The sequence below is a fragment of the Dermacentor andersoni genome, chromosome 6 (genome assembly GCF_023375885.2).
Source record: "Dermacentor andersoni chromosome 6, qqDerAnde1_hic_scaffold, whole genome shotgun sequence".
Lineage (NCBI taxonomy): Eukaryota > Metazoa > Arthropoda > Arachnida > Ixodida > Ixodidae > Dermacentor > Dermacentor andersoni.
In genome coordinates this window covers 38,751,960-38,774,401 of record NC_092819.1, presented here as the reverse complement: position 1 = coordinate 38,774,401, position 22,442 = coordinate 38,751,960, and the positions used below count along the sequence as shown (strand labels likewise).

Sequence of the window (22,442 nt, the reverse complement as noted above, 5' to 3'; positions counted from 1 at the left end):
AGCCGCTATAGATATATTTCAGTATTTTTACATACGGCACGTCTGCACCCTGTTAAGAACGGCCCGCTGTGGTGCGAGTTTTGCCAGCCAGTTGCGACAGCGGCTTCAACATTCCTGGAACGCCACCGCAAACCTCTAGCCACGGCGTCACTAAGTCGACTGCGTGTGGAGAGCAATACGCGCGCCCTCGACTCTCCGTAGCTGGAGCCAAGATGAGTTCGACGAAGGAGGCTTTGTGTCTGAACCCGCCACCGCCGACCCGGTCTTCTGTGAACAAGGGAGTCCCTGAGGGAACGTAGTTCGAGGCCCCTTGCCACGCGCTGTTCAAGACGCAAGACAATAGGCAACCGGCGGCCGCGCTACCGGGGGTCAGCTCGGGAATAAAAGGCACCTTTCCTGACGTAAGCCACGAGTTCTACGAAGTCCGTCTGACGTCGGTTGATGACCATGAACCTGTGCGGAAGTGTGTGTGTGTGTAATCCCTCGCGCAGAGAGGCGACTCGTTTACGATGACTGGTCGAACGTTTCCCTCACCTTGGGATCGAGGGAGGACCGAGTGGATATAAACCGCTGTTGTGCGGCTGCTCAGTGCACTTTCTCTCGGAGTCATGCTAGACTGATGAAGTGCAACGTCCTTATGTAGATACTGTAAACAAACCCATATTCCTCGTTCTCGATGAGAAGCAGTCCTTCCCTTCAACAACGTCCTCAGCGTGGATAAGTTGGACGACGGCATGGGCCAGCTACCTTCTAATTCATGCCCGACTCCAATCTTGACAACTGAGTACGAGCGATGGGATTGAGCCCACAATCCTGACAACCCTGATTCCGTAATGCATCCATGACTGCTGAGGTTTCGACTGAATCAAACGCTTTCTGGTAATCAATGAAAGCTATATATAAGGGTTGGTTATATTCCGCACATTTCTCTGTCACCTGATTGATAGTGTGAATATGGTCTATTGTTGACGTTTTGATTAAGCATATCGTAAGAAGGCAACAAGAACTGGCACCAAGGACAACATTTCTGTCATTCATTGAGTAAGTGCAAGTAATTTCCCCTGTATTGTCCTTGGTGTCAATGTATGTTGGCTTCTTGTTATATATATATATATATATATATATATATATATTAGTGCGCTTACTAATAAATGAGTAATCCTTCTCATCCCCTTCCCCCTCCTGCAACCACTTTGAGTAAGTGCCTGCTTGAACAAAATTCTGACATGCCATTTTAAAGGTAGGAAGACTGCCAGGAGACCAGTACTTCGTTATTCTTTTTAATCTTAGCTTTAGCACTTTCTGACGAAACGTCAGAAATGACAGCATATAATCAACTGCATGTTTATATTTTAGAGAAAATATGGTCTTACTACTTCTGATTCTTTTTGTGCTCTCATAGATAACTGAGCGTGCTATTTTCGTCAATTTAAATGCATAATAGAGCGTCTAGTCTTCCAAGCAGCCCATTTTCGAACAATGGTCTGTCACTGCTACAAGTTTTCTTCTTACAAAAAGCTAATCTGCACAGTTGAAGGATTGCACTTTTACACATATTTGAAGGACCCTCAAGAAATTATATCATTATGCGTTGAATTTTGTGGCTGCTGTTTATGTTGTGAGAAAGCAATCTTTTGAGGACATACTGGCTTTAAGAAGCAGCATTTCTATATCTGAAATAAAAGACGCAAACGCAACTTTTCGATAGCCACCTACAAGCTAACGTGTGAGCACCGAGCCATTTGCAAGACCACATTGTGTCTGCTGACCTGTATGATGTCAATTTTTCTGTTAAATATAAAAAAACTGCGTTCTACGAGGGCGACTCAGAAATTCCTTGCCCGTATTCTTTAGCCAACGTAATGTGCATATAAATAATTACAAATATACGTACTACTCTACGTAGCTTACATTATTTGTCCACGTAGTCCCCCCACCGGTACAGACATTTGTCCCACCGCAGCACTAAATTTGAGATCTCCTTGTAGCACCCAGCGATGCACGCAGCCTCCCCGAATGCTCATTGTTATGTAAGTCTTCACGGCCTTTGGCGATCTCACAAGACTACCACGTCGCACTTCTCAAAGCGAGACACCTTTTCCTCATACGTGGGCTGCGTTTCCCTGTGAATTTCGATGGACATTCGTTTCCTTGCTCCATAGAAAACGAATCACACTTCGTTGCTCGTACGCCATGGATGTGTGAAGAACAACCGCCACCCTCAACAACTGACAACAGCGCCGTGCCGCGGAGCTACCGGCAGATAAGGCCTGACCGGTCCAAGCAAGATCCACCGCTGAATTTTGGCTTCGTATTTACAGCCATAATTTGGCACACAAAAAAAAAGGGGGGGGGGGGGGGGCAAAGACTTTCTCACGCCTTCGTATGTCAGAATATTTATTACTCCGTTCGATGGTCTCTTTAACTGTGCCTGCTTAAATTAGTCTGCCCGTCAAATAAAATACACTTGCTCCTTTTTATTCTTGCATTGGGAAATGCATGCATGCCTTCGTGAAAAGATGGCTGGTGTATCTCATGTTATCCCTAAGCCCTTCCGTGCTTTGTACACAGCGTCATGCATGCTTAGAGTTTTTGCACGGGACAGGTTTTCCCTGTGTACTTACGTAAGTAGCAAAGTGGTAGTGGTATTTGTAGTCGTTCATCTGGATTTGCAATATCTGAAAAGAGAAAAAGGAAAGTACATTGAACCGTCAGAGTGTGGAAGTTGCAGAAATCGCACCGAGAACTCCCCCGTGAGTAGACACACGATGGCTCATTGATAAAGCTTTCAACACAAGGAATTTCACAGCGCTGAAGGAGAGCGCACTTTCGGCAGCTGGATAGTACTATGTGCTGGCTCCCTCCCAATATTCCCTGCTTCAATGTATTTGTGGTTTTCTGCGCTTCACGAAAGAGCATTCGTGAAGATAACAAGCTATGTTACATTTAGCATTGCGAATATGGCAAATGTGTAAACTAATGCCATGCAATTAGCTTGTCCCTTATAAAAGCAACCTCACCATTTTACTTTCCCATTCCTTTGTCATTATCACATGAGAACCGTCTTGCGATGCCCGATGAGCAAATTAGTCGCGTCTCAGTAAATAATTAAACGATGCAAAACAGGAGTTTATTTCCTGACACATCGAAAGGAGACCTCAAAAATGATGTATTAGAATGTTTTCTTTTCTTTCTTCTAATTCGAAAATTTGCACGTTGTGAGCTTATGACTGACCTTATGTGTAAATTTATAGCTTGTTTCCTTCAATAAAGTTCAGCAGAGACCAATGGTGTAGACTATACTGCCGTGGATGGTAGTCAGGTTGACGGTTGGGATGCCAATTCAGACATAGAACTAACAACAGCATCGAATGGGGTTTACGTCCTGAATTTGCAGCGTGAGCTATTGTATAACGCCACAGATCTGAATTCTATAAATTTCGATGGCCTGCTCTTCTTAAAGGGTCCCTGAAACGTTTCGGACAAATTTTGTAGACGCGTAACGTACAGTCACAGTAAAACATTCGCACTGCAATTTGTGTGAAGCATCTCATGTTATGGAGATCTACGGACGATTACAAATTACCCTCCTTCATAGCCATGCTTTTTTCTCCTCAACTCATTCGCCGAGTCATCGAGGCTAAGCTCCGCCTTCACCGGGCGAGCTGAGCATAGTGTCGTCTACTTCCGGTTGTCTTGAAGGCAGAGCGCTAGGCCTCTCAAATTTCTCAGCTAGCCACCTGGGAGTCGATCCCAAGCGAGAGCTATTGAAGGAGCGTGTGCGTTGCGAGCATTTTGTCGCAGCGCCAAGCGTGTCCGGTACTCCGGTAACAACAGGCGAGCTGGTCGTTTTGACGGATGGGTGTAGGCGTAAAGGCCCGCCATATTACCATTGCTGTGATGAAGGAGCTTTAACGCAGACGTACGTGAGCGGCCTGATCGGTCGGCACGGTCCAGCCATCTGGTGGCGCAGAGCCTAATCAGCCAAACAAAGAGCTAATACTGCTGTAATTAAGGGCGCCATAGCGTAAAGCTATTCCAAACAATTTCCGGGCTTTAATGATACATTAATATGCCGAACAAAACTGAATTTCTTTCTGAGTAGTCGGTCCTCCCGAAAAGAAAGCTTGAGACCAACCAGCACTGACCGCGCAGTTCGCGTCAACATGGAGCACGTTGTAACACAAGCAGACGACACTTATTGAGTGTCGAAAGTGCTTGAGTGTACTGATAAATTGTCCTTTTGCGTTCTCTTTCTGTTACTTGCTTTTTTACGGAAACAAACTAACTAATCTTCCAACTATTACGAAAAACATTTGTTCACCATAAAGTTCGAAAAGTTATCGATGACGCGCCCTGGGCAGCCGGTCGGATGGCTCGACCTACTGGCATCACATGGTCACCTGGCGTCATTTGGGCAGGGGCAGCTGAAAACTCAAGGGTGCTGCGGTCGGCAGCGATGCACATTTTTAAAATCTTATAATAAATTACACGCTCTACGCGGAGCACTTAGATGTGTCAAATGACGATCTGAAGGACCTAACCTAACGACGCAGTGCGTTTGCACAAAACCTTCAATATCGTTTCAGGGTCCCTGTAAAGTTCACCCACATCGAAATACAGGGGCACTTTTGCGCGCCGCACCCACAGCGGCGGTGGCGTCCTTCAATCGATCCCACTTGCTCGTGTCACCATCAGAAGGCCGAATCCACTTAGCCACAGCGGAGGGTATACGGATAAAGTTAAAAACCTAAGTTACGTAGAAGCTGCAGTTGAATGAAAACGATGATCCGTATAGAGCCGATCGAATGGGCTTTTCAAGAGCAATGAAAAACTTCCATCGAAGCTAAAAGAAGAAGAAATTATCCGGAGCCGCAGGACCGATTTCTTCGAGGAGTGCGGTTGCCCTAGGTGCTTCCTCAAGAACAACTCGGTTTCCCGACCGGTGCCCGCCTTTCGTGATTTCTCGAGAAGCCCATTCGGTCGCGCAGCGCGGTTGCTTCAAAGAACCGCGCTTCCCACTCGAGCAGCGGGTACGAGAACAGAGTGCGCTCAATTGATCTAGTCAATGGCCAGGCGTGCGTTTTGTGTGTGTGTGAGCGGGAGGGGGGCGAGGGGGGTGGGCGAGGGAGGAGGGACTAGAAAAACGAAACGCGGGCAGCATACGTGGACGCAATAAAAGTCACAACGCTGTTAGGAAGTCTCGCTTGGAGACTGTCGTCGTTGCGAGAAAGAAAGACGGCGTGGAGAGAAAACGCCCAATTAACTTAACGACTGCCGTCCTAATTGCTGGCTGCGTAGAGAAGAACAGAACAGAAGAGAGCGACTCGCGTATGAAGCAAGCCTGAGCACTGCGCTGCTGTTGATGGGATTCTAAAGGCACAGTTTTGCGAGAAAGAAGACGGAGCATCGGAGGGAGTACGTAGTAAAAGAGAGAGGGAGAAGGGAGGCGGGTGAGAGGGCGTGAGCCAGAACATGGAAGGTTAAAGCGAAGCGAAGTGATCAAGCCACAAGCCAGTAAGGTTTCTCGCTTCCCGTTTTTCCAAGTGTGAAAGTTAAATGCACGCTCCTGTCTGCGCATGCGTGACTAATGCGACCGACACACGCCTACGATTGAAGAACAAAGCGCAAAAATTAAAGTCAGGGCGATTCGGGGGCAATTAACAGACGCCGTATGGTGTCGGGAATGCCAAATTAAGTTGGCTTGTTTATTTTTGCTTTGTTTTTTCTTCATTTTTTTTTTTTAACGGTGGGCGAGGTCGCAAGCAATGACTGGTCCACTGTTTTTACGTCCACAGAGTGGAGTCGGTATTCGTGTTTGTCGCCTAAAAGAAACCAAAACAAGTAGGAGCGAGCTCAGAAAGTGTAGGCGTAGAGTGGGCACACATGTAGTATGGTTTTCCTTGTTGTTATTTTCATATTCTTTGCCCCAACGTCTGTGCTAATCCTGACCCTTCTAACGAAGCTTCCCAGCACACGGACCTGGTTAGGCTAATGTAGCTAATTTATATTCATTGAAGTGACATCGTGCTTAGATATTAGCGCCCTTTTTGGAGTAGTATAGCTAGCCTGTTGCTTCATATTTATGTTTTACTACACTCTTAGTCAAGGACAAAGCTTTCTTTTTTTTGTTATGTGCTGGATATCGTTCACCGGCTGCCTTCGCCAATAACATGCTCAATTTTATAATTAGTTGCTGATTGTGGCTACGAACACCTGTAGAAAACGCAGACCGCTTCGTAAATAAGGATCCAGATACGCCGCCTAATTTCGTTTATGATATGTGCCTCGTTTCTAGTGGGGGTCGCTATTTTCGAACGAAAGTTTGTGAACAGCGCTTTCATCTCTCGAGCCGCTTGAGCTAGACCCATTTCACAGCAGGTTCTATTGCGGTGAAAACTACAGCTAGAATTAGTTGGGTCCTCCAACATAATTTTACCCGCTCAAGTTTTTTCTACTTCTATGCAGCACGCTATCTCACGAGAACCTACACCTAGAGTGGCTGCCTTCCTATAGTTTTCTTGTTTTAACTTGATAGTCAGCCCTACCCTGGCTTTTCGTGTAATTTGTTCTTCCGACTGCTTACTTTAGTGAGCTCGGTACGTGCAAATGATTACAAAATGTTGAACAGCGCCAGCCCTTGAACCATTTGGTTATTTCGGCTTGAAATTAATCACTGAACGTTGCGCAGGTGCACACAGGCTGGCGCTTACGGAACTGTGAAGACGTCTGAACACTGTTCGAGTGCATTTCGCTAAACCGCAATCTTAACGCATTGCCCTGCGCGCAAGCTATTACACTGTTATTTCTTTGCCTTTCGTTGCCTCTTTGCTTCTTGTTATTTGCACGTGCTGTTATCGCCACTAAGATGTCATCAGCCCCGGTATTTTGTTCCCTTGAAGTAAAATAAGAACAGACTCAGCAAAACCGAGTCACTGGCTCTCTTATGCAGATAGACTGCAATGTGCACCTGCTTCCTCGTCACTTTAACTCCCCCTCCCTTCTCTCCCCAGCGTATGCTAGCAAACCGGATCTTCCGCTCTGATTAACGTCCCTGCCTATCCCCTTTATTCTGGCTCTCTCTTCGCAGGACTTAACCCATCAAGTCATTCAAAAGAACATGATACCGTTCTGCAGGAACGTTTTCACGCTTTTTTTAATGCCAACTGGTCCGATTCTTTAAGTCCACTGCAGGAAGGGGAGGACGAAAAGGTGTTGCTTGCTGCATGTGAAGCAAGCCTTGCAAAAGTTGCCGGCAACTGCTCAGCCTGAACGTCACCTGTCAACCGCGACACGGTTTCAAGCACTTCGCAGTGCAATTAACAACTGGCATCAAAAGATATTGGCACGGAGTCCAATTCGTTGCGCGTTTTCCGAACCTCGACGACCCACACGGCTCACCATTCACTTCCCAACACCGTATCGCGGAGGAACTATACGTCCGATGTCCTCGCAGGAACAAAATATCATTTGCATTTGGGCGTGGTACCGCTTCACGCTCGAGCTCCTCTATTAATTTATTGCGCCCCGCTTAAAATTCGGGACGCTTTAGTATGTAATGCTCAGTGTCAACACTAAAGTTATTACGATGTCACCTGAACTTTAAGCTCGTCATTTACTGAAAGAATGTACAGAGACGCTTGCGTAAATAACGCAGGTGCGCGTACCGCTCTGAGGAAAGCGGTGAGGTTTTCGGGTCGCACGTCAATAATCATGCTGTAGATCCCGCGGCTCTTGATGTCCATCAGCGTCGCTGTGAAGTTCTCTGCCCTTCGAAAGAGGTACTGCACGTTCTTGGGTGGAAACGGCCGCACCAGCTCCTGGAGGCTGATGAGTGCTGCGAATTCAGGCGAGAGAGAAATAGAGAGTAGCAGTTATATTCCCAGCAGCCACAGACGACAATGATTAGAGACGCACTTGCAGTGTTTGCTACTAGCTGAAGGTGCAGACAAAAGCGTACAATACACGCGACGAGAGGTTATATTTGTCACTCGACTTAGGGCCTGTCAATGTATCCTAGTAAAGTATAATAAAAAATTTGACCAATTTGCTTGGTTTTTCTTTATTTACTGTTTCGTTCGTTCGCTCGCTCGTCCATTTGCTAGCTCGTTCGTTAGCTCGTTCACAAATATGTGCAATGCAGTTGGTAGTATTCGCCTAGCAAGGAGAAGGCAAGAAAATTGCATTACGTCTCACGATTGGGCGCTAGATGTAACGTGACCTTATTTTGTGTGAATTATATTTGCCTTTTCATAATATTTCAAAAATATTTATAGACTGTTAGATGCGTTATGTTCTTTCCCATTGTAGGTAAATGAAGGTGCGCAGTTTTTTTTTAGAAGAGAGAAGTGTCTAGATTACTTGTCCCGGGAATGAGCAAGAGCAAATTCACAAAAATATGACAGTCGGTGGAGTTAATCATTTCAGAACAAGCATATGAAAGGTCAAGCAGATTCAAGTGGTCCCATGTGATTGTCGTAACTAAATCTAAAATGTTGCGGCTCGTACTGCAGTAAGCAAATCTGAAGCAACCGTTTTACCAACAAGCGAGATGCTCCGTGCAAACCACCACATGTGGTAGATTGAAGAGGTGGAAACCCCGCTGTTCGTGATCATTACATCTTTGGTGCACATAGGCTCCCGCCGTCAACCATGCAGCACTGCAAGTCTCACTTACCACTCTGGCGCTACCGACAACAGCCGAAATGAAAGCGAAGTAAAAGAAAAGGCCGTGGATGAACGAAAGAGGTAGGAAGGAGCACTGCCCCACACAGTTGAAGCCAAGAGAGTCGGCCCAACACGTGATCATGTCGTGAATATTTTTAGTGTCTTCCACCGCCGCGCCAGCCAAGCACAGTGGGTACTCTTCTGAAAAGGCAACGCGGACGACAGCAACGTGCGGCTGCCGCATTTGCACGTCGCAACGAAGATGATAAATGCATGTGCTGCAATCGACGAGCGAAGTTGCTCAATCATATCGGGACAAAACGTGCACAGAGCGGTTGGCAAGGGGCCCAAGCAATTTTGCGTCAATTAAAACCAGCGGTGAAGCAAGCATAATGGGCCGAGTCCACCGAGCTGTGTCACGTGTTGGATCGACATTTGGAGAGAGAAAAAAAAAACGAAGCGGATGACTTCATGGAGAGCCTGCTTTCGATGGCCGGCTTCATGATGTAATTCCATCTCCTAGATTATTACCATCCACAGTAACGGCACTCGCAATACAAAAGATAAGACAATATGATGAAGGCCAAAGCTTGGCGATTGTTTCTAGGTTCTGACCCGTTCGAGCGTAATGCATGCCCGCTCGTCGCATTACGATAGCTGCAGTTTAATATTTGCAGATCTCGGCACATTGAGTTTTCTACAATGATAACTACAAGAAACTCGGGCGCTGTGATCGTTCAGCCATCATGGGATTGATGGGAAGTACATGAATTTGTCTGATCTTCGTGCTTTGCGGCTTGAAATAGTCTTGCGACTTCGTTTATTACGCTTTATTTGCCTTCATTGAGCTGAATTTAAGAGCAATCAATAATTTTATAAGTGCAAAATACTCTGAGAACACACACAGTCACTTATAATCGCACCGGCTCAGCCTGTCGAGGTGGACAAATCGAAACTCCCCAAACGTCTCCACGCACTGACTTGCGCACAATAAATTCATAAGGGTGTTCGATGGCTCTTCTCGGGGCATGCGTCCGTAGCGTAATGGTTTCAATACCGTGCTTCTCTGCTAGAAAGGTCCTGTGTTTGAATCCTACCGTCGGTCCATTTTAATTATGTGCCTTTAATTATTTACTACACAGCACTGTGTTCACAATTGCGAGTTTACAAAGTCAGCAAGCCGTTTGAAGCCACAAGGACGAAGTTTAGGCAAATTCATGTATTTCCCATGATTCCTCATTGTTGGCTGAACCGCCCCGACTTCAGCTCCCGTAGACACTAGCGCCAGAGTTCCCTCTAGTTATTATTGTATGAAACTACGCTCGGGAAGTCTTTCCTCGAGACAAGCGATCGGAAGCACCTCGTGAATGCGTATTGCACCTTTCCAATTGTCACCAGTTCATCCTGCTCCTCGCAGCATGCATGCTTTCTTTGTTTTTCGAGCTCCTATAAGGTGAAAAGCCATCCTTTGCATTTCTTGAATCAATCAATCAATCAATTTGCGGCCGCCCTTAAAAGTAAATGACCTACGACATGTAATATACATTCCGGTTATCGCAGCAGTGGTGTAACTATCGATCATCCGCTCACTAGCCTCTTAGTCCGGCCGCTGCCGTCAGCGGGAAAGTTTCAGCGCAAGGTGATTATCAGGTTTTATAACTCCCCTTCTGTGGTACGGAAGCTTAAACATTCGTGGAGTGTTTGCACCGCCGGCGCCACTGCGGTTGTACTGTCACAATATCGAGATGGCGCATGCGCGGCCTACGTGTATAAGGAGGTCTCCAGAGACGCGAAGCGTGTTTGGCTGCGAAAACGACGAAGCCAGGGGGGAGGTGGGGGGGGGGGGACGCACGCTCACGCTTCATCTCAATAGACCGTGCAGCGAAGTCAGGGGCAGCTTGCACGAGCGTCGTGCTAACACACATCTGCACTCCTGTTCTAGACATCGGCAAGGTAGCGCGCGTGATATGAGAAGGTGCTCGCGTGTTTCGACTCACAGATGTCGTCCTGGTAGAGGACCGCGATGCGTGTCCAGTTGAGGTACTGGACCAGGTCTCGCATCGACTTGCCGGTGATCTGAGGGTCCGGGTGCAGGTTCACGGAGCAGTCCTTGACGTCAGGCTCGAGGTCCAGTCGGCTTTCAATGTGTGGGATGTCCAGCGAGTCCGAGAGGGACTGGATGTGCGCGCCAATCATCGGATCGTTGGGCCCGAACATGGCCACCACGCCCGAGCTGATCAGGTTGCAGGCTGCGCAGAATGCAACGAACGCACGGTGAGAGCAGTGAGCTGTGTATGGTGGGCAGTTCAGTTTCGCTAGGACTAACCCAACGACACGTTATCCAGGCAGTTTACTCAACAAATTACTCCACAGATGCGGAAAGTGTCACGGAGCCGACAGAACAAGCTCTAATTTATTTTTTCTTGCTGTCGTATCCTCGCTGTTCAATACGCTGTTCCTTCCACCTCTTCGAGTATGCATCTATGCGAACGTATGCGAATATGCATGTATGCGAGTATGCAGTTAACGTATGTAAAAACTATATTTCTCTTTTTTTTTTCTTAAAGCGTTTTCTTATTCCCCCTGTGGGTCAACTGTCGTGCTTTCCGATGCTAGAATGTGAATATCATTATAAAGCGCCAACTAGTTGCTATATTAGTGAATAACTTAATATGTCGCAATCACTCATTGTCATTTAGTATATTTGTGATTTGTGATTTGTGATTTCAATTTACCAGCTACCCGAAATATGTACGGTCAAAGACTAATTCAGTATCATGGTACAAAAATATGGAACGCCTGACCAATAGAAGTGAACAGTGCCAGTAACTTTTTGTTTTCCATAAACAGATTATATCTCTCAAAAATTAGTTAAGAATGTTGCTCTGTCTTTGTGGTGATATTTTTTCAGTAATACTATTGTATTGTTGCACTGATGTATGTTTTTTTCCCTCTTGTTTCTCATCCTGTACAATTATGTATAATCAATACGCATTTGTTCATCACTGTCCTGATCGCCGCAGCACATACGCATGTATACCACATAGGCCCACACTAGCCTTGGCTATGGGCCCAACAGTTGTTTGCTTATGTTGATATACAAATTTATAATGAAATAAATAATGTCTAATGTCTAATATATTGTTTTCCTATGGGTTTCTTAGAAACCCCATTTCTTATTTATATATTCCTTCGTGCATATGAAATATATCGACTGTATACTGACTCATGTAACTGAAAAGTTTTTTTAGATAATTGCTTTAGACCCGTAAGCTGTCGTATTTCTAATTAATTGGAGGCACTTTGCAGGCAATAACAAAAAAAAGTGTACAGCCATTAGGCTTCTTATCTGTAGATGCCTTGTAGACTTCAATAATTAATACCCATGTATTTAATTTTTGTAAGGCATCACTAACAACAGCGGATTTTCTTTTAAAGACCCATTTTGCAAAAGTTGCCAAAATTGGCTGATAAGCCTCACCTTATGAGGGAGAGGTGGTGGAAGGATAAAGGCTACAATTTTAGGACGAGGACAATGCTAGCAACTGTACAGCAAATGTCGAATACTTCGTTTCTCCACCGGAGCTGGAAAAGAAGTGACTTTGCCATTTCAAAAGGGCTACACTTCTATTTAGTAAAGTGGTGACTGAGACCGGTTTCCTTGATGGCTGCACTGTGTTGACAACTACCGGTGTGTCTGGTTGCATAGTAAAGGAGAACACTTTCAATAGAAGGTATGCACCTTCCAAGAAAGAGCACAGTGCAAAACAAACCCATCACATCCACTTAGTCTTAGTTGTCGGGGCAAGTCACGACACCTGAACAAGTGTCGTAGCTTACGAAGACAACTTTTACACATGTGACGAGAAATATTGGCCGTAATATTTGTGTAATGTACATTTGTATAATGTATATTTGTATAGTATAATAAGCGTAGGAACTAAGAATGAAAGGAAAGGACATTACCGAATTCTCTTTTCCTTCTGTTGAAAACAGCGACGGTGATATGTTTTTTTTTTCTTCTTGTCCCCATCATTGTTATGTGCAAATTGAGCAGCTAAGAAATTAAAAAAAGCTAGACAACTTAAGTTCAACCTTACACAAGGCTGGTTTAAAGAAGCGAAGAGTGAAGAGCAGGAAATGGAGACGTACACGATGGCCAGGCTGGCTGAAGACACTAAGCCATGAAAGCCATCTGAACTGCTTGCAGGGAGTAGGGGGCCTTAAGGTCTTTTGAAAATGGCCTTACAATCCTCAGTGCTAACATAGACTTGGCGCATTCAAAAGAATACATAACAAAGCGAATTGAGCCTTCGAAGAGAGCCATCGGCGTCCTATTTGCCGCGCTTGATGCATGCGACGCCAGCGTTCCTTCGTATCCAATGATTCGCCATGTGCGTTCTTTCAAAATACACATGGTCGTGCTAGAAACACACACACCCACACGCACACAGTAAAGAAGTAAAACAATTTATTCGAGTCTGACGGTAAGCAGCAGAGAATGATGTGATGAACATAAAGGATTACGTTAGGGAATCTGAAGGGCCAACAGAATGCGCCAGCAGCCGCTATCTCCTTAGTTGCCGACGTGAACGGCAAACTGAACTGATCCAATTCTTCGGAGGAAAGCGGTGAGGATTACGTTCCTTTCTCATTTGAAGGAGGCGGCCTGACTAACTGGCCCACATTTCCCTCCACTGGCAAGTTCCTTTCTTTTTTTTTTCTTCTTTTTTTCCCTTTGGCCTTAGCTATGGCCGCGTTTTTATACATTTTCTGGTGTCACGGCATTTCAAAGACAAGCAAATATTTCACTGCCGATTTTGTAAACATATTGCAGCGAAGCTGTTAAGGCGCTACTTTCACCACTATCGTGTCCGCGTGTGTAGAATAAATCCCTATGATAGCGCAATGCCGGGCCGACCCACGATGGAGGTGACGAAGGCGATAACCACTCCCCGTACGTGGGCCGATCCCGAAGATAGGGAATTGCCGAGCCGACCCGTGGCGGAGGTGCAGTTAGCCGTTAAGGGGCCCACATACGCAGGTTCGCTGGCCATCCTTCTTCACAGGGTGGAAGGGCACAGAGTTTTTTTTTTTTTCCTATACCAGCTGATCTGTTTCCACGCTCGCTCGCGTGGTTGTAGGAAAGCTTCAAATGTCTTCAAGTAAATTCATATTGTAAGAAAAAAAAGCAAGAGATGCGACAGCTCGTACAGTGTGCAAGAATCATGTAGTACGTATCTTACTCATCCCAAGTCAGTGCTAATTAGACCTAGTAATAAATTTAACGCAGTGGTTGGCCAAACGCTGTCAACCAAAGGGCCGCGTCAGAGAGAGGACAACGAAAAGCAATAACCTTTGGAATGACTCTTCAAAAAGGTCATCTGAGAAACGTACAAAGTCACGAAGAGGCATATAACAAAGATTACCATCGGCTACGCAAACCACCCTTGTGGTGAAGACAGCCACATAAGAAAAGAAAGAAAAAGAAAATCTCGCGTCCGCTACATCACTACATGCAAGCCAAAATACGTACCTTGCACGATGCGTTTGGAATAGTTTGTGCAAGGCCTTGGCGGTTTACTACGCACCTCCGGCAGCGAAATATATGTTCACTATGGAGAGCTGTGTCTAGCGGGCGCGAAGTGTTCTGCAGGTTGCCTCTTCTTAACGACACGAGAGTGCCGAAAAGCAGTCGCACGATATGACTAGATGTCTCTTGCCGCTGTTTCATAGCTCGTTTGAGCGCGGAACGTCAAAGCAGATTGAAATTCACAACAGATGCGATCAGTGATTAGATATTTACACTGGGAATATCGCTCTAACCAGCGATCAGCAAGGAGCAAGAAATCACCGTTCGTCTTCCTTCCTCGTTCAAGTCAGCGAGGGCTAGCCTAAGCGGGATGCAGCGAGATGTAGAGAAATTCAACTTCATTTAGGCGATTAGAGCCTCTACTGCGGGCCTCCGACGTGGCGAGACAGCAAACTGGCAGGCCACTGACCCTTCGGCGAGTTTCAGAAAGATGGGAGTTCGGACGACAAAGAGTGTTAAAGCGCGAATGCGGCCTTGTTTGCAATGTGTTCAATGGCTGCAATCAAGTCGCCTGGTTGTGCCACGTTCATCCGGCAGGCGCCGTTGTGGTCTTCGAAGGTCGTTAGAACGTTGATTGAGCCGAACACCAGAGATTCGCTTTGTCACGACTTCACAGCCAAAAGTAAGCAATTACAAAAAAAAAAGAACAGCAACACTCACACTCTGTTACCTTCTCGTCGCGACTAAACCTTTATATAAATCCGTATGCATCTCTCCATTTATTTTCTTGGTGGGGGGGTGCCATGGAAGGAAGTAACAGCAACATCGTGCATTCAAAATTGGATTTTTTTTCTTTTTTAGTTGTGCATCTCGAAATGTTTCGTCGCTTTAGACTACGATATGGAACCGAAACAAAGAAATCAAAAATCGTTAAAGAGCCTTGTAGGAGATCTCACGAAGTCAGTTTTCAAAGGTCAAACTACCGGTTGCGCGAGTGCAACGTTATTTATGTGAGAGCGACGCGACGCCCGTCGAAGAAGCACAAAGAGCCCCCGTAGCCTGAAAATGGCCACGACGTTCATGGCCACGCGCGCATAGTGCGAAGCTACAAATCTGCGCAGCCTCTAAAAACATGCACTTATGCCTTTCGCAACAACGGCCGCTCTTTCTTGATTCCGAAATCCGCTACCCTTTGCGTCTCGTTTCGCAACGTCTCTGCGTAAGTGCTAGAAGTGACGGTTGCACGATTTTCGATTTTCTTTTTCTTCTGGAACTCCATACGGTAGCAGAAGCGAGCCTTTAAGCTCCCTCCTCAATCTTCGCTCGAAACCCTTTCGGTTGTCAAAGGAGCGACCAAATCCTCGGCGAGGGTGAAAAAAAATATGAACACTTTTGGTTGCGTCACAACTCCGCAAGTCTCGAAAGAAGTAAAACGAACAAACAAACAAAAAAGAAATAAAGAAGGGAGGGCGTACACTCTCTTTTCAGCGTTGCACGCATCAGCGGATTTCGATTGTGCACCGAGTCGTCCGTCGCAGCCCGCGGCGTCGAGTGTCTCACGGCCGGTTCGCACCGAGCTGCTCTTACAAGATTCGAGAGGCGTTCCTCTCGATGTTGAGGCGCACTTCGTGATTTGCATGCAGAACCTCGAGTGCGCCCCCCCCCCCCCCTCCTTGCTGGCTTGTTACCTTTTCGCAAGAGTCAGCACCCCGAGCACCTGATTGCTGTCCGAAGGACGCCTGTACAACCGGGAGGATTTTTTTTTTCCCGTCGCGAGTAACACGCAAGTGCCCAAGACTCATCCTAATCCGATGCCTTATCCGAACACCGAGGAGAAAGCCGAAGCTTCAAATCTCATACCCTCCTTTTTTTTATATTTAAGATAATAATAAACAGAGGAGTTGTCGCCGCTTGCTGGCAACGGCTACCCCTTTTCGCTTGATCGATAATACAAGATAAAAATTTAAAAAGAAGTAGAGAGAGAGAGAGAGAGGTAAGAATACAGGAAGGCAGGGATGTTAACCAGTCAATAGTCTGGTTGGCTACCCTACGCTGGGGGAAGGGAGAAGGGGAAGAGAAAGAAGGGAGAGAGAAGGTGTAGGTACGTGTACGGATAGCACTTCAGTTAAAGTCGCTCGAGCAAACCAGAAGTTCTGAGAAAACACAAAAGTGCCTTCACTGCCTTCTGAGCCGATGATCGGTCGGGACGGTGCTCTAATATTGTCTGTTCACTCAGAGGACGATCGTCTAGTTTCCTCAATGTGTCGGACAAATACTGTCTTTGTGCTTGAAATTGAGGACAATGGCACAATATGTGGTCAATGTTCTCCTCGCATGCGCAAACATCACATGCAGGACTATCAGCCATTCCAATTAGTGCTGAGTAGGCATTTGTGAAGGCCACTCCAAGCCATAACCGACACAGAAGAGACGCTTCACGCCGGTGCACACCGGCTGGAGGTCTGAGTTGAAGTGACGGGTTGAGTCGGTGCAGTCTTGTGCGCCTTGTATGTACGGTATTCCACTCTGCTAAGGAGATAGTGTTTGCCAGAATGCCAAGTTGTCTCGCGGCGTCGGTCCTTGAGAGCGGAATCGGGACGCAGCGGTCTTCTTGGTTTGACGTCCGAGCTGCCTTATCGGCGTCATCATTACCAATGATACCGCAATGACCTGGTATCCACTGAAAAGAGATATCATGGCCTTTTTCTCTTAAGTGATGGACAAGTTCCGCGATTTCGCACGTGAGCTGATCGTGAGTTCCATGTCGGAGAAATGAATGCACACATTGCAAGGCCGGCCTTGAATCGCAGAAGACTGCCCATTTTCTAGGACTTTCAGTATTTATCAATTGAAGCGCGTCGCGGAGAGCCGCGAGCTCTGCAGCTGTAGACGTAGTGACATGGGAAGTCCTGAACCGCTTGGTTATTCCCATTGCTGGTATAACTACAGCGCCGCCGGAACTGGTTGATGTAGTTGATCCATCAGTGTAGACGTGTGTGCAGTCGCTGTATTTCTCGTACAAGAGAAGTAAAGTTAGTTGCTTGAGCGCTGATGATGGCAAGTCCGACTTTTTCTGAAGTCCTGGGACTGTAAGGTTCACTTGAGTACGGCGCATGCACCATGGAGGAATAGAAGGCCTTGCCGCAGGTGTGTAACCTGACCTGAAAGAGGCACGGTGCGCGAAGACAGTCGCACTGAATGTCGTGTGGGGCCTATCTACTGGGAGACTTGCTAGGTGGTGGGTAGGGGTCCGGGCGAAGTGTCTTATGTGCACACGCATTGTTTCAATGCTAATGTGCGTTCTAATAGCGAAATCTTGAGCGACTGCAATAACTTCAGTCGTTGACGCACTCCGCGGTAGACCGAGACATATCTTGAGTGCTTGAGCTTGGATGCTTTGGATTGTGTTCAGGTTAGTTCTGCAGGTGTTGGACATGACCGGTAGGCTGTACCGCAGGAATCCAATGAAGAGGACCCTGTACAGTTGCAGCATAGAGTGTATTGGCACTCCCCAGGTCTTTCCTGCAAGGAACTTAAACATATGGCAAATTCCTGTCAGGCGTTTTTTCACATAATTCACATGAGGGGTCCAGGAGAGATTTTTGTCAAGGACCACCCCCAAAAATCTGTGGCTCGTGCTGTACGAGATCATGTGTCTGTCCACGGATATCACGTATGGTGACATTGATTTCCTGGTAAATGCCACCGCTGCGCACTTCTCGTATGATATACGAAGTCCTTATTCTCTAAGGTAGGATGATGTTAAAGTAGCTGACTTTTGAAGCCGCGCGCGAAGCTGCAGTCGCGTCACAGCCGACGTCCAAATGCAAATGTCGTCGGCATAGATGGAGAGCCTAACGGTGCCTGGCAGGATGTCGGCGAGTCCAATGAGTGTTAGACTGAAGAGCGTTGGGCTGAGTACTCCGCCCTGAGGCACCCCACGGTTACTGTAATGCTGGGAGGTCGGGCCATCCTCGGTAAGTACGAAAAAGGATCTCTTATGTAGGTAGCTACTTATCCAAAAATATACTTTGCCGCCAAGTCCTACTGCCTCTAACGCGTTGAAAATCGCTTCTTGCGTTACGTTATCGTACGCTCCTTTAACATCCAGAAACAGAGCAGCAGATAATCTTTTGGAGGACTTCTGGTGCTCGACGTACGTCACCAAGTCGATAACGTTGTCTATGGAAGAACGGCCACGCCTGAAACCGGCCACTGCATCTGGATATACCTGGTAATGTTCGAGGTACCATTCTAGCCGTGCTAGAACCATCCTCTCCATTAGTTTTCCGATGCAACTGGCAAGCGCAATTGGTCGGTATGATGCAATGTCTACAGGCGACTTGCCAGGCTTGAGCAGTGGAATTAGGCGACTGGTCTTCCATTCTTGGGGAACCGTACCTGTCTGCCAGGAGCTGTTGAACAGGAGCAGGAGCACTTTTCGAGCCTCATCGCCAAGATTACACAGGGCACGGTAGGTTATACCGTCGGGTCCTGGTGAAGATGAACGCTTGCACAAGGCCAGTGCAGCTTCGAGCTCGTCCATGGAGAAAGGACTATCCATGCGGGAGTCGCGTGAAATTGGTGAGTGGCGGCGCGTCGATGTTCCAGCGCAGCTACTTTCGCCAGCAATCCTCCTGCAGAAAGCTTCCGCTACGTCAATCTCGCTGCATTGTTGGTGAAGGGCCAAAGACTTAAAAGGGTGGCGCTGCTGAGGGGTTCCACGGAGACCACGAACAGTTCTCCATATGTGAGACAATGGTTTTCGTGGATCCAAAGATTCGCAGAATGATTTCCATCTTTGTGATGCAAGTTTGTCCATGCGACGCTGAATTTTCTTTTGAGTTCTTCTGGCCAACCTCAAGTCATGTACAGACTTCGTGCGCCTGTATCTTCGCTCTGCCCGACGACGAATTGCACGAAGCTTCTCTAGCTCAACGTCGTATTCGGTGCGTGTAGACGTTCTCAGAAGCGAATGTTTCGCAGCCTCTAGGGCACCTTTTATGATGTCCTCTAGGCTAGTGGACAAGTCATCACGACAGCCGTCTTCGACAATTGACTTGAACATTGGCCAGTCGATACATTGTGTGACGGCGGCTAACCTGGAGTCCGTCAACCCTTCAACCCTAAGATAAGTGGGTAGGTGGTCACTTCCCCGCGTTTCAATATCCGGAAACCACCTGACCTTTCTAGTGAAGGAGCGTGAAACAAAGGTCAGGTCCAGGCAGCTACAGTAGGCAGTTCCACGTAGAAAGGTGGGGCTTCCATCATTTAACAAGCACAGTTCTTGTTTGGAGGCAAATGACACTAATCTTCTGCCTCTCGAGTTTATCTTAGAACTTCCCCAGAGATGGTGGTGGGCATTAAAATCTCCAGTAATCACCAAAGGCTGCGGAGTCGCTGTGGTGATTTGCCGTAATCTCTCGCAGTCCAACCGACTTGAGGGCGATATGTAGGCTCCAATTAATGTGAAAGTGAGCTTGCCTTTCTTCACTGTCAGACAGACGTATTGGTTTTCTTGGTCTGGCGACACTGGGTGATGGACATACGTAAGATCACGTCGCATGAATACGATGATCTTGCTGCATTCTCCGTGGGTGGCGGACATGAAACACTCATACCCGGACAGTCTGATGTTATCTGATAGGGGCTCGCAGATGACGATGACCGGGAACTTATTTGTGAACACAAACTGTCGAAAGTCCGACATGCGTGACTTCAGTCCTCTGGCGTTCCACTGAAATATCGACGCGTTTCGGACTTCGTCACGAAACGACGGCTTCTGGAGAGCCATGATTTTAACCAAGAGCTGCAAGTACTGGACTCAAAGTGTCCAACACCTGTAGTGCGCTTTGCGCAGACGAAGACTTCATGTTGGTAAGTATAACGCGAATGGCACTCATGAGCGACCGCAGAATGTTGATGACCTGGAGATCATCAGCCAGCGTCGCTTCAACAGTCGCAGAAGGCGTTGCAGTCGGTGCGTTTTGAGGTAACTTAGTAGGGAGTCGTGCCCTCGGTAGCTCAGGCCATTCTTCAGGGCGGGCGAGCCTCTCCTCTTTGTTCGCTTTCCTTGTATCTGTCTTGGTGGCGCAGTGGGGAGATGCGGCAGCCCTTCTGACTGTAGCTGGCGTGTACCTATCTGCAGTTGCGGAATTTCTTGAACGTTTTCGGTGTCGATGCCGACGTCGCCGAACAGCGGTAGCAGCCTCTCGATGCGTTGAATTGTCTCGCACCATGCGTTTTAGAATCGTGAATTCCTTCCGCATCCGCGGGCAATCCTTTGATGAGGCCTTGTGAGGACCACTGCAGTTAGGGCACTTTAGAACATGTGCGCTGCAGGCGTCTTCTGAATGGGACTCGGAGCACCGCGGGCACACTACGCTGTTCACGCAGACACCCTTCACGTGGCCAATCTTGCAACACTTGAAACACTGGAGGGGCTTCGGCACGAATGGTCGTACTGGATGGCGGACATGTCCTACTTTGACGTGGGAAGGAAGGCTGTCTCCTTCAAACAAAATCTTCACACAGCGTGTGTTTCCCAATCTGGAAATCCTTGTAATGAAATTGCCTTCTGTCGTTGGCTTTATCAGCGTTGGCAAGTCGTCATTAGGAATGGCAACGTCGACGTCATAAATGACGCCCGCAGTACCATCGCCGCCTGTAGGGATCATTGATCGCCCCTTTACCTTGTCGATATCAGTTATATTACGTAGGTGTTGTAGGGCACTGCGATGTAGCACATCAACTGCCAGGACATTTTTCCGCGAGTTTATTCGCACGTCTTTAATCTCATTTGGTGCGATTCTCTCGAGTAAGGAAGAGAGGACCTGCCTGTTGAGGAGCCGCAAATTGGTCGCTGGGTCCACGGGCATAAAGAGCACAGTGTGCGGCCAGCGCAGCGGTGCACTCTTCCCGGTAGAAGCACTTGGCGACGAAGATGCCTGCAGTAGTCTTCTTTTCGCTGATCTACTCATCACGACCTGGAAGTCATCGTCCGATGAGTCGTAGCTGTCCGAACATATCTCAGTGGCCTCGCTGTCTGTATCGCTTGACGCACTTCCACGTTTCCTGGACGCTAGCCGACCTGACGGCTGCACATCAGGAAAGTCCTCGGAGATTTCTTCATCCATTGCCGCAAGGAGGGAGCGGCAGCTCCCAGAAATGCAGGGAAACAAAGCGAAAAAGCGGAGACAAAAGCACAAGCGTTCTATCAAAGAATCACTTCGTCTTCCTTCCCCTAAAAAGAAGTAAAAAGTAAAAAGTAAAAAGAAGTAAAAAAAGAGAGAGAGAGAGAGACCTCTTACACACTAAGAGTGAAAGTGTCTCTCTAGAAGTTTTCATTTGCAGCGACGTCCATGGATGTCTGGTGTACACATGTTTTAAATGCACGAATGAGCCAATTATTGACGACGCAGTAGTCAATGATCGCCAGAAATACCGGCGTCTTAAAAGAAGCGTTGGAGTGCTTTCATAGGTGTTTGATACGCATATGAAGGCCATGCGCCTAACACCTTGGCAACTGAGAAAGGTTGATGAGAGTCAATTAAAGGCAGCTGTTGTTCAAGGTGCTGTCTATCTGTGGTGTGCTCGGGACAATCGAGTAGTAGTTGGCATACATCCTCGTCGTCGTCACCGCACGAACACATTGAAGAGATCACAAGCTTAAAACGGAATAAGAAGTGCTTGGTGTAAGCAGTTCCGAGGTGGAGACGATGCAAGAAGGTGTCGAAGCGTCGTGGAAACTGAGGGTCTAGCTGGTACTCGGAATGTAGGTGAACTGCATATATGGTCCGTTCTTTTGTGCTCTCTGTGGACCAGTTGAACACACAGTTTTCGTTTGAGATCTCGTAAGATGCGCCGGGTGTCGAGCTGGCATATGAGAATAAAGCGTCTTTCCGAATTTTCGTGAGCTACTTCTGCCAACACATCCGCCATTGCATTCCCTTTGATTCCGCAGTCCCTTGGAACCCACTGGAATACCACATCTTGTTTCAACGCTGTAGCTTTAGTAAGTTTTTTTAGTAGAGTGTACGGTTGCACGTGCGTCTATTTGTCCCGAAGTAGGCATTTTCAACTCATGTAAGAGCCCCCAAGGAATCAGTGATGACGCCGTCAGTTCTTGGTGCCTTTGACATTTTGGTGAAGCCCATGGCTGTTAAAATGGGTACAAGTTCCAACTTCGTTGAAGAAGAAACATGACCCAATCAACAAGCACATTATTTGTGCAGCTCTGGAG

At 47.2% G+C, this 22,442-nt stretch overlaps 1 protein-coding gene across 2 annotated transcripts in view; it reads right to left on the bottom strand.

Annotated features, from left to right (window-relative positions):
- The window catches only part of LOC126521928 (glutamate receptor ionotropic, kainate 2), a 358,762-nt gene that overhangs the window by 19,340 nt on the left and 316,980 nt on the right, over positions 1-22,442 (bottom strand). For both annotated transcript variants that reach the window (XM_050170674.3, XM_050170675.3), the window contains exons 4-6: positions 10,665-10,916; positions 7,668-7,837; positions 2,625-2,678 (exon numbers count right to left, since the gene is read on the bottom strand). In XM_050170674.3, the coding sequence (XP_050026631.1) occupies positions 2,625-2,678; positions 7,668-7,837; positions 10,665-10,916 (476 nt within the window). The remainder of the gene's footprint in view (positions 1-2,624; positions 2,679-7,667; positions 7,838-10,664; positions 10,917-22,442) is intronic.